The sequence below is a fragment of the Gekko japonicus genome, unplaced genomic scaffold, assembly GCF_001447785.1.
Source record: "Gekko japonicus isolate JY-2015 unplaced genomic scaffold, Gekko_japonicus_V1.1 scaffold776, whole genome shotgun sequence".
Classification (NCBI taxonomy): Eukaryota; Metazoa; Chordata; class Lepidosauria; order Squamata; family Gekkonidae; genus Gekko; species Gekko japonicus.
Genome location: NW_015161428.1, coordinates 111538 through 124157, shown reverse-complemented (window position 1 = coordinate 124157; position 12620 = coordinate 111538). Strand labels below are relative to the sequence as shown.

Sequence of the window (12620 nt, the reverse complement as noted above, 5' to 3'; positions counted from 1 at the left end):
TCAGACTTGGAAGACGGTGTATATGTTTTGTTCATATTATCTGTTATTTTTGCCATTGTGTACATATTCCATAATTTGGAATGCCAATTCTGTCTACTAAGGGCCAATGGTGTTTTCCCATGTTGCTGCGATTGTATTTTTAGCTATTCGATCCAGTTTCCATTATCCAACATTTTAAAATAATATGTTCTTATTTTACTTTGTAAAAGACTGGCGAATTTGCTTTTTCCCTTCTCCTTTTTTTCCTGGGAGGTCCCAGGCCCATGAGAACTGCAGGTTCCCACTGGACTGTTTGGAGAGGCAATGGCCATTTCTCTCGCTTTCCTTTCCAGATCTTCCTTCCCCGTCCCCAGTTCCAGCTGCAGCTCTGGAAATTCCACCACACCCACCCTTGCCTTTCACCAAAGACTCCAGCATCACGGTTCTCCCCGACACGCTACAGGATGGTCCGGCTCCTCCACCGCCACCGCCGCCCCTTCCTGGAGCTGGTGAACCTCCACCGGCTCCTCCGCTTCCTGTTGTGGGAACTGCACCCCCTCCTCCACCACCACCACCCCTCCTCCCAGCAGAAGGCCCGGTTCCTCCACCTCCTCCACCCCTGCCTATGACTGAAGGGGTGAGCCTACCTGTAGTTACTTCAGGTAAGTTGAATTTGTTATGAGCCGTTCTTAAGAGGGGATGAAATTCAGTTCTGTGGGGGAAAACCTCTTTTAAGTAAATTAGGCATGCTTATGTTTATTGCATAATAGGAGCTGAGGTGGCTCAAGTGGTTAAGACGCTGAACTGCAGGCTGCGGAAGGTCAGCAGTTCAGCAGTTCGAGACCCAGGGGTGCCGCATGACAGAGCGAGCTCCCGTCTCTAGTTCCTGCTCCTGCCAACCTAGCAGTTCGAAAGCAAGAAATTGCAAGTAGATAAATAGGTACCACTTTGGTGGGAAGGGAACAGCGTTCCGTGCGCCTTGGTGTTAAGTCATGCCGGCCACGGAAACATCTTCAGACAGCGCTGGCTCTTCGGCTTTGAAACGGAGATGAGCACCGCAACCCTAGAGTCGGACTCGCCTGGCTTTCGAGCAAGGGAACCTTTACCTTTATGTTTATTGCACGCATTGCTGAACATTGTGTAATTTTGCACTCCCCCCACCCCCCATTCCCCCGGTTCTCCTGGGCTTGCGCTGCCCCTGCCCTGTGGAAGGCAAAGCATGGGCCCAGGAGGTAATGGAAGGTACCTTTGCTGGGGCAACAAAATACTTTGTATTGGCTGCGCCTCACAGAATATATATCTGGAATAGGGAAAAGTCATCTTAACTGCAATCTGTGCTTCCTCGTGGTGGCATACATGATGGGGGAAGAGATTATTCCATTTTAATCTCTGCACAACCCTGTGAGGTAGGTCAGGATAGGAATATAACTAGAAGCCATTTTTCACCAGGCCCATTCACTCCAACACTCTGTGTCGCACCGTGGTCAAAACCCAGGGCCATCATGAGGTTTACCAGCAGAGCCAGAACATCAGAAGCCCTCCCACTTTTGCCCCCACCCAAGCACCAAGAAGACAGAGCATCCCTGCCCCAGACAGAGTGTTCCATCTATACCTTGTGGCTAACAGCCACTGATGGACCTGTGCCCCATATGTTTATCTAATCCCCTCTTGAAGCTGTCCATGCTTATAGCTGCCACCACTTCCTGCGGCAGTGAATTCCACACGTTAACTACTCTTTGTGTGAATAAGCACTTCCTTTTATCTGTTCTAAACCTACTGCTCATTAATTTCAGTGAGTGCTCACAAGTTCTAATATTGTGAGAAAGGGAGAAAAGGACTTCTTCTTTTTTTTTTTTAATACTTTATTTCATTTTCCAAATTAAAACAAACAAATCAGATGCTTGACACTTCATAACAGATGAGCATACAGCTATTACTCTTTTTCCTGCAACTTCCAGTGCTACGCTATTCTCCTTTACTATTTAACTAACAGTAAGTATACTACCTCTTCTTTCCATAACACACCAAACACAGTTATATTAACCCGTCCTATTTCGTGTCCAAATGTAAAGTTTCTTCCAAGTATTTACAAAAATCAAATCATCTTTCCCCCTTAGTATACAGGATAGTTTGTCCATTTCAGCCACATCACATATCTTCTGTATAACTTCATTCTTTTCTGGTATTTTACCCTCTTTCCAGTACTTTGCGTACAAGATCCTAGCGGCCGTGAAACAGTGAATCAAAATTTTTTTTTTCGGCTTTCTCATACGACTCCGGAATCATATTTAGGATACACATTTCGAGTTCAAGAGGGATTTGTTTCCCCATTATTTCGCCCAGCATTTTAATGATCATCATCCAGTATTCCTTTGCTTTACAACAGTTCCACCACATATGTAGGTAGGTGCCCACATTCTGCTTACATTTCCAACATATGTTGGAGGTCGCTTTAGAAATCTTGGCTAACTTAACTGGGAACATATACCATCTCAAGGCAACTTTATAAATATTTTCTTTGAAGGAAATTGCCCTAGTAATCTTTATGTTAGTATCCCATATTTTTAACCAATTAGCAATTCCTATATCATAACCTAAATCCTTATTCCAAGCCGCCATACTAGATCTTATCACCTCTTCTTGCATTTTAGTTTCCAGTAAGTAGCCATATATATTTTTTATCATGCGCCCTCCCCCCTTAATCCAGATTTTGTCCAATTCTGTGGGTTTGTTATAAAAATCATATTTCCGATCCTCCTTATATCTCGACTGTAATTGTATTGCTTGTAACCAGGATAGTTCCTTATTTTGCTCTTTTAGACTTTCAATTGGTTTAAGATTATTTTTATCGTCTAATAACTCTTCATAACATAGTTTCTTTTGATAATCATACAAGTTTGGGAAGACAAAAGCCTCAATAGGAGATATCCATTTGGGTGTTTTTAAGTAATACTGCTGTTTCAATTCCTTCCAAATTTTAAATAATAAACCTCTTATATAGTGCTTCTCAAATGCATTTTTCCCCTTATCATACCAAATGGTGGCGTGCCACCCCATAGCAAGGTCATGGCCCTCCAGTTTAAGAAGCCTATTATTTGACAGTGTCATCCAATCCTTTAACCATACCATGGCCGAAGCTTTATAGTATAGTTGCCAGTCAGGCAAACCTAGACCACCTTTCAGTGTCTTTTCTTGCATGGTTTTCAGTTTAAATCTAGGTTTCCTGGCTTGCCAGATGAATTTTGAGACCATTGTGCTTAGTTCTTTAAAGGTTTTTTGGTTCTTAATAACTGGTATTACTTGAAACAAAAACATAAGTTTAGGGAGGATACACATTTTAATAGTTGCCACCCTGCCCATCAAAGATAGCTGTAGGTCTTTCCATTTTTCTAAATCAGTTTTTATCTCCGTCAAGACTCTCTTATAATTGTTATCGAATAGAGCACTGCATTTATTTGTTAACCAGATTCCTAAATGTTTAACTTTTTTGCATATTATGAATCCAGATTTCTTTGCTAACAAATCCTCTGTTTCCTTTGAACAGTTTTTTGTTAGTATTTTAGATTTCTGTAAATTAATTTTCAGACCTGCTACCTGTTCATATATACGAAGGGTGTTTAATAAGTACTCAATTGAATCTATGGGTTCTTCTAAAATGAAAACTAAGTCGTCGGCATATGCCTGTAATTTAAACTGCTCTCCTTTTACCTTCAACCCTTTAATTTGGGGGTCCGCTCTCACTATGTTGTTTAAGACTTCCATCGTAAATATAAAAAGTAGTGGAGATAGCGGACACCCCTGCCTGGTGCCCTTTTGTATTGTGAACTTCGATGTAGAGTCGCCATTAACAATTATTCTAGCTTCTTGGTACTGATAGATCGCCCGTATCATTTGCAAAAACCCTTCTCCGCACTCCCAGTGCATCAAGTTTCTTTTTATAAACTCCCAACTGACATTATCAAATGCCTTCTCGGCGTCAATGAATATGAGAGCCATCTGTCTACCATAATTAGATTCATAGAACTCTAGTACATTAAGAATAGTCCTCACATTATCTCTAAGATGCCTTTGCGGTAGGAATCCCGCTTGGTCAGAATGAACTGTTTGTTGTAACACTTTCTTAAATCTACTAGCTATAATTGAGGCATAAATCTTATAATCAGTATTAAGCAACGAAATGGGCCTATAGTTCTTTATAGATGTCAAGTCTGTTTCTTTCTTTGGCAGTAGTGTAATCAAGGCTTCCTTCCATGTTTCAGGAAACCTATTCTTTTCCAATATATTTTGAATTGTCAGTTGTAAGGGTATGTCTATTTCATTTGCAAATGTTCGATAAAACTCGGCAGGTAGTCCATCCGTCCCAGGTGCCTTTTTTATTTTTAATTTCTTAATAACTTCTGTTATTTCGCATACCGTAATACGTTCATTTAACAAGTTCCTTTGTTCTTGTGTAAATTTCTTTTTGTTATACTTGTCCAAGAAAGCATCAATTTCCTGTGGGCTTTCACTTTTTTGCTCATATAGTTGTTTATAATATTTTCCCGCAATTTCTTTAAGATCCTTTAAACTAAAACAGTTCTGACCTTGTTCATCCTTTAGCATTTTTATAGTTCTTTCCTCTTTTTCTTTCCTCAGCTGGTAAGACATCCATCTAGTAGGTTTGTTTGCTTGTTCAAAGTAATTTTGTCTCGCATAGTTTATTTTTGTAGTTATTTCCTGTAACAGCAAACAGTTAAGTTGATGTTGTAGTCCTATTATATTTAGTCTTAGTTGTTTAGAACTAGGGGTCTTCTTCAAATTTTGTTCGTATTTTTGTATTTGGCCTACAATTTGTTTATATTTTTCTTCTTTCTGTTTTTTTAACCAAATTTCCTGTCTGATCAGTCTTCCCCTAGCAAATGCCTTAAAAGCATCCCATACCGTATCCACATTTGTTTCTGGAATCAAATTTAGTTTAAAAAAAGACTTAAATTCTTCTTTACAGTCCGTTACAAAATTTCCATTGTTCAACATCCACGTTTTCATTGTCCATCTTGATGCTTTGGGTTGGTCTTGAATTTCCAGTAGCAGGGGATTATGGTCTGCAAATGTTGATGGTAAAATCTCCATTTCCGTTATATCTGCCAAACTTGTGCTGGAGGCCCAAACCATATCGATCCTGGACCAGGATTGATGACGAGGAGAAAAATATGTAAAATCGGGCTTATTGCCATTCCTAACGCGCCACACATCTACCAACCTTAGCTCTTCGGCCAACAAAAGAAACGCATGAGGCAGCTTGTTTGATTTAACTGTTTTGGAGCCTTGATTCTTTCTATCCTCACGTAAGTCAAAGACCGCATTAAAATCACCTACTATATAGATTTCATCAGCCGAGAGTTCCATTAATACCTTTCGTAGTTTGTGGAAAAATTTCCCTTGCTCTTGGTTAGGGGCATATATGTTAGTTATTAGAGCTGTTCTATTTTGCCTTTGGATTTTAACTATTAATATTCGAAAAGGACTTCTTTCTCAACCTTCTCTACCCCACGCATAGTTTTATAAACCTCTATCGTATCACCCGTCAGTCGTCGTTTCCCCAAGCTGAGGAGCCCTGCCCTCTTTAACCTTTCTTCATAGGGAAGGTGTTCCATCCTCTTAATCATTTTAGTTTTAATTTTCCAGTGCTATAATATCTCTTTTGATGTGTGGTGTGTGACCAGAACTGTACGCAGTATTCCAAATGAGGCCACGCCATAGATTGATAATTCGTAGAAAAAGCCCAGCAGGAACTCATTAGCATAATAGGCCATACCCAACAGCAGGAACTAATTAGCATATTAGGCCACACCCCTGACAACACAGCTCATTTGCATATTAGGCCACACCCCCATGTTACCGGAAGTGTGGTCACCCAGCCACACCCACCTTTTGCTTCTTATTCTCTTTACCTTGTTTGTTGACAAAACCCAGGGCTTTTTTTTGAAGCAGGAACTCCTTTGCATGTTAGGCCACACACCCCTAATTGTAGCCAATCCTAATGAGTTCCTGCTGTTGGGTGTGGCCTATTATGCTAATGAGTTCCTGCTGGGCGTGGCCAACTTGGGAGCCAGCCGGAACTCCGTTCCTGTGCGTTCCTGCCCCAAAATAGCCCTGGATACAGGCGCATTGGGATACTGAATGGGAGATCGTGAACTGCTCTGGGCCACGCAGTTACCTTCATGGCCGAATGGGACTTGGGATTCTGATCTCTCCTTATTGGCTGAGCCACTCCTCGGGCTCCAGACATTTGAGGGCCTTTGCTGTTGCTAAAAGCCACCACCGGGGCCTTCATTCAGCCGTCTCCCAACTGATCTCAGCCGGGGTCTCTCACTCCCTCTGTGCCAGAATCCGTTGATGGGCCCCAGTCAAAGAGAAGACCGGGAATGGGGGGGGGGGATCACCAATACATTTTGCTACGGACAAACTCTCACAGTCTTCCTTCTTTTCCCTCGAAGCCGTCCAAATTAAAAAGCCGATACAGACCAAATTCCGCATGCCCACCTTCAACTGGGTGGCTCTGAAGCCAAACCAGATCAACGGGACCGTCTTCAACGAGCTCAACGATGAGAAAGTCCTTCAGGTAGGGGCAGTGGCGGTCCGTGCGGAGTTCTGTCCCTCCCTGCTTTGTCCCGACGTCTCTCCCTTCATGCACACGCCTGTAGGAAAGCAGTGCAGATGGATTCTCCTGCCTGGAAATTGGGAACTGAAATACTTATACTTAATGAGAGCCCGAGATGGAATCTGTTTACTGCTCACTGGCGCAGTCGGTGTGGCCATGAGAGAGAGGGGGAGGAGCTGATAACAGAGAACTTGCCTGCACACACACATTCCTTAGTTCATGTCTCATGAATGGGATGATGTAATATATGAAAGAAAGGAGGGGACGGAGGAAGAGATTTTCAATAAATACAGCTGGTGAGTGAGAGGAGATTCATTCAGACAGCTTCCTGCAGACTTGTGTCCTGTCGTCTTTGCATCGCGTGCACCCTGCACCCCACGCCCCAACAAGTGACACCACACACGCCCCTGTTCTTGTGTTTGCCTTCTTCTCCATGCAGGTTCTGGACATGAATGACTTTGAGGAGCAGTTCAAAACCCGGGCTCAGGGCCCCGGCCTGGAGTTCAGCGGCTTGAAGGTCAAGACCTCCCAGAAGGCCCCCAGCAAAGTGACGCTGATCGAGTGCAACCGGGCCAAGAACTTGGCCATCACGCTCCGCAAGGGAGGGCTCACCATCGACAGGATCTGCAAGGCCATCCAGACGTGAGTGGGGGCCGTCTTTCCCCTCGATTCAGTTTCCCAGCAGCGCTGAGGAGAAGAGGTCAGCCGGCAGGCAGAGAAAAGGGAGCGTCTCCCTGGATCAAAGGCTGGAAACTCAAGGGTTGGCCTGACCTGCAAGGGCTTATGTAGGTGAATCAGAAGGCCAGGCCTGGGGGTCCATGAGGGTTCAGTGCTCTCCAAGCCTTCCTGGCTGTCCAGGGTGCTGAAAAGGAAAGGAAACCAGATTTATTTGTAGTTTGCATTTCTGAAGTGAGACTCAAGATGGATTGCACAATTATAATAAACCAATAAGAAGAGAAGAGATTGGATTTATACCCCGCCCTTCACTTGGGAGTCTCAGAGCGGCTTACAAACTCCTTTCCCTTCCCTTCCCCACAACAGACACCCTGTGAGGTGGGTGGGGCTGAGAGAACTCTGACACAAACTGCTCTTTTTCAAGGACAGCTGTGCCAGAGCTTGTGACTGACCCAAGGTCACATCAGCAGGTGCAAGTGGAGGAGTGGGGAATCAAACCCGGTTCTCCCAGATTAGAGTCCACACACTTAACCACGACACCAAACTGCACCAAACTAAGGACAGCATAAAGCAATTAGTGTAAATAAGGACAGTATTTTTATACAAATGATGCAACAAAACCAAACCGTAAGGCTGGGAATGCCACACCCTGAACTGTATACAATGAACAATGTCATATACAATGAACAATGCCACAAACTACCTAAAATTTTACAAACATGATAATGGATGTGATGGGCTGTAGGTTCAGGATGGACAAAAGGAAATACTACTTTACACAGAGTGATTAATATATGGAATTCACTGCCAGGGGAGGTAGTGGTGGTCACAGGAATAGACAGCTTTAAAAGGGAGTTAGGTAGATTTATGGAGGAGAAGTCTATCAATGGCTAGTAGCCATAGTGGCTGAGGGGACCCTCTACATCCAGAGGCACTAATTCTCTGAATCCCAGAGCCAAGAGGCAATGTCAGGGGAAGGCCTTGGCCTCTACGCCCTGTTGTTGGCCCTCCAGAGGAACTGGTTGGCCACTGTGTGAGGCAGGGTGCTGGACTAGATAGACCACTGGTCTGATCCAGCAGAACTCTCCTTATGTTCTTACCAAGGGTAGGCCTCGGTCTCTGTGCCCTGTTACTGGCCCTCCAGAGGAACTGGCTGGCCACTGTGTGAGGCAGGATGCTGGACTAGATGGACCACTGGTCTGATCCAGCAGGGCTCTTCTGAGGTTCTTATCAGGGGAAGGCCTCGGCCTCTATGCCCTGTCGTTGGCCCTCCAGAGGAACTGGATGTCCACTGTTTGAGGCAGGATGCTGGGCTAGATGGACCAGTGGTCTGAGCCAACAGGGCTCTTCTTATGTTCTTATGACTGTAACCCAGTTCCTTCATGTTAAATACTTGGTTCTGGACGCATTGCAGTGATCAGCTCTAGTTTATTCAGTGATTTCAGCACACTGCAAGGAGGACACCCAGCTTCTCGGCCTTTTGGCTAAGATCAAGTGTGTGTGTTTCTGTATGCAGATTGCTGGTACTACTTTGCCCCTAAAAATAAGCCAGTTTTGTTACCTACCGGTGTGGTGGTGTGGTGGTGTGTCCGGGGGGGGGGGGGGGGGTAAGGGTATCCCTGTTATTCTTCTGGCCCTACCAATACTTTCTGAAGTGGGACGCTGGACCCTGGAGAGGGTTGGGATTCCTTCTGGAGTTTGTGACACCAGCCAGGTTGTTTGCAGCCTGGTCTTTTGATGAAGGCAGGGCTGTGGCACTACAGTCCCGACTTCCGGTGGCCTGCAGCGTCGCCTCTGGCCCGTTTCCTCTTTGGCCTGCACCTCTGCTACCTAGGAGGCAGACCCGGTCCGGTGGCACTGGCAGCCCCTTCGGGCCTTTCCTTCCTCCTGGCCGTCACTGGCGCCGGAAGGGGAGAAGGGCAGAGGCTGCAGCAGTCTCTTCCCTGGTTCTCCGCCCCGTGCTTGCCTTTGGGGTAAAAGCAAAACCTCGAGCCATCCCTGCCTTTGGGTCCTTCAGAAACGAGCCGTCTGAAGGCAGCTTGTTTCCTTTCCTGCTCAGATACGACCTCCAGGCCCTGAACCTCGACTTCCTGGAGCTGCTGATGCGCTTCCTCCCCACGGAGTACGAGCTGACCCTGATCCGAAAGTACGAGAAGGAGCAGCGCCCCCTGGAGGAGCTCTCGGACGAGGACCAGTTCATGATCAAGTTCAGCAAGATCCCCCGCCTGGCGGAACGCATGAACATCATGACCTTCCTGGGCAACTTCGGAGACACCGTCCAGCTCCTCCTCCCAGTAAGTGACAGGAACCGATAACTTGAGGGGGTGATGGAAGAACCACCCATGTTGGGTACCGTCGGGACAGGTGTGCAGATGGGCATCAAATACCAAATAACATCTAGGTCAGTGGTGGCGAACCTATGGCACGGGTGCCAGAGGTGGCACTCAGAGCCCTCTCTGTGGGCACGCGTGTCATCGCCCCAGCCAGGCCCAGACCACTATGAAAGTGTCGAATTCTCTGCCAAATAATTTTAAGTAAATGAAAGCGTTTGGGATTGCTTTCCTTACTTTGTTTGGATCATCTTAAGTCAATGTATGGGTTGTTTTTTCTAAAGCAAAACCTCAGTATTCAGGTTAAACTGCCGTGTTGGCACTTTGCAATAAGTAAGTGGGTTTTGGGTCGCAGTTTGGGCCCTCGGTCTCTAAAAGGTTCGCCATCACTGATCTAGACCATTGATGTATGCAGTGTTTTCCTTTCAGTGAAGAATAATAGTGCAGTGGTGATTAGCCACAAGGTCTAGAGTGAACACTCTGTCTGGGGCAAGTGACGCTCTGCATTCTTGGTGCTTGGGGGGGCCCCACTAGTGGACCTCCTGATGGCACCAGGGTTTGGGCCACTGTGTGACGCAGAGTGTTGGACTGGCTGGGCCATTGGCTTGATCCAGCATGGCTTCACTTATGTTCCAGTGTTGCAGATTAAAAGCCAGGTTCTCCGTTTGTTCAGAGGCCTAGCAAGGGCAGCAGGCCAGACAGAATGCTGCTCTCACAACTTCTCTTTGGCTCTGTGCTTGCAGCCTTACCCAATAAACAGAGAGCCAGCAGGCTCAGGGTGTCAGACTAGGGTCTGAGAGACCTGGGTTCAAAACTGCACAAGATAAATGAAGGTTATTGCAGCATAAGCCTTTGAGGGTTGGATTTCACTCTGTCAACTGCATCTAACGGAGAAATGTTAGGCGTTCCTACTTTGACCTAAGAATATTAATAACCCTCAGTGGAGTTGGTAAGTAAGATCATTGTGCTTTAGAATAGGAAGCGGTTTTCCTATGCTGCCTGGGTCTTCAACCCCGTAGGGTGTTCAAGGCAAGAGACCAGTCAGAGGTGGTTTTGCCGTTGCCTGCCTCTGCGTAGTGACCCTGGACTTCCTTGGCGGTCTCCCATCCGAGTACGGGACCAGGGCTGGCCCTGCTTGGCTTCCGAGATCTGACCAGATCAGGCTAGCCAAAGCGACCCAGGACATGGCCAAAGAGTTGGTAAAAAGGTAAAGGTAAAGGCTCCCTTGCTCGAAAGCCAATTGAATCCGACTCTAGGGTTGCGGTGCTCATCTTCGTTTCCAAGCCGAAGAGCCAGCGCTGTCCGAAGACGTTTCCGTGGTCATGTGGCCGGCATGACTAAATACCAAGGCGCATGGAACGCTGTTCCCTTCCCACCAAAGTGGTACCTATTTATCTCCTTGCAATTTCTTGCTTTCGAACTGCTAGGTTGGCAGGAGCTGGAACTAGAGACGGGAGCTCACCCCATCTTGCGGCACCTGGGTCTCAAACTGCTGAACTACTGACCTTCCACAGCCTGCAGTTCAGCGTCTTAACCACTTGAGCCACCGCAGTTGGCGCTGACCTCCAAATGGGTTTGAACCTGAGACTGTGAAGGAACACTTTCTCCCATAACAACCTGCCCTTCTGTGGGTGCCCCCCTTGAAAGTTAGGTGGGCATCTATTGGAGGGCCCTTTCAGCAGTTCTGTTTTGCTGGGTCGTGCCCCATTTTGAGCAGCCCCAGCTGGTCAAGCCCCAGTTGGCTTGAAACTCAACATCCAAAAAACAAAGGTCACAGCATCCGGCCACATCACTCCTTGGCAAATAGAAGGGGAAGTCGTGGAAGCAGTGACAGACTTCATGTTCCTGGGATCCCAGATCACTGCAGATGGTGACTGCAGCCGTGAAATTAAAAGACACCTGCTCCTTGGGAGGAAAGCGATGGCGAACCTTGACAGCATGATAAAAAGTAGAGACATCACCCTGCCAACAAAAGTCCACATGGTCAAAGCAATGGTATTCCCAGTAGTAATTGTATGGCTGCGAGAGCCGGACTATAAGGAAGGCCAAACGCCGAATAATAGATGCTTTTGGTGCTGGAGAAGACTCTTGAGAGTCCCTTGGACTGCAAGGAGATCAAATCAGTCAGTCCTAAAGGAAATCAACCCTGACTGTTCCCTGGAAGGCCAGATAATGAAGCTGAAGCTCAAATACTTTGGCCACCCAATGAGAAGGGAGCACTCACTGGAGAAGACCCTGATGCTGGGAAAGATTGAAGGTCAAAGAAGACGGGGACGGCAAAAGACGAGATAGTTAGACAGTGTCATAGACGCAACGAACATGAAGTTGAGCCAACTCCAGAGGACAGGGGAAGACAGGAGGGCCTGGCGTGATGTGGTCCATGGGGTCGTGAAGAGTCTGACTCGACTGCGCGACTGAACAACAACAAAAGCTGGTGCTTAGTGGTTTGGGTCCCCCAGTTGAGGGTGAACTGAGCTTTTTAAAAATTATTTTAAGTGTTGCTTTGAAATGCAGCTGTTGTGAGCTAACTTTATTATATGTCTGCTGGAATAATGGGCAGGAAGGCAGCAAAAAATATTATGCAATTGTATAGACCTGGGGACGGGACGGTGTTGGAGGAAACGGGATGGACTGATCAGATCTCTGCTCTTTCCCATCTACAGCAGCTGAATTCCATCATTGCTGGGTCCATGTCGCTGAGATCTTCCACCAAATTGCGTCAGATTCTGGAGGTGAGTCTCCCTGCAAACAAGAGTGGGTGTCCACAACCAGCACAAGGGCCAACCCCTTGGGCCGCATCACGCCTAAATAACCAGGAGGTCTGCGGAGTGACGGCATGTCCAGTTTTCTAAATAAACAAATATCCCAAACTTTCCTTTTTCTGAATTCAAAGGGGAGGTGCACCCTTCTTTTGTAAACTCAGAAAAGGCTTAATAGTGTTTAGCATGCATTCATTCGTTTATTCAAGGTAGGCATAATAATGTAACAGTTATTGA

The 12620-nt window shown here is 46.2% G+C and overlaps 1 protein-coding gene across 1 annotated transcript in view; it reads left to right on the top strand.

Annotated features, from left to right (window-relative positions):
• FMNL1 (formin like 1) overlaps nt 1–12620 on the top strand; it is a 145057-nt gene that overhangs the window by 109802 nt on the left and 22635 nt on the right. The window contains exons 15-19 of the mRNA XM_015428945.1: nt 333–641; nt 6456–6580; nt 7059–7261; nt 9354–9588; nt 12288–12356. Of these exons, the coding sequence (XP_015284431.1) occupies nt 333–641; nt 6456–6580; nt 7059–7261; nt 9354–9588; nt 12288–12356 (941 nt within the window). The remainder of the gene's footprint in view (nt 1–332; nt 642–6455; nt 6581–7058; nt 7262–9353; nt 9589–12287; nt 12357–12620) is intronic.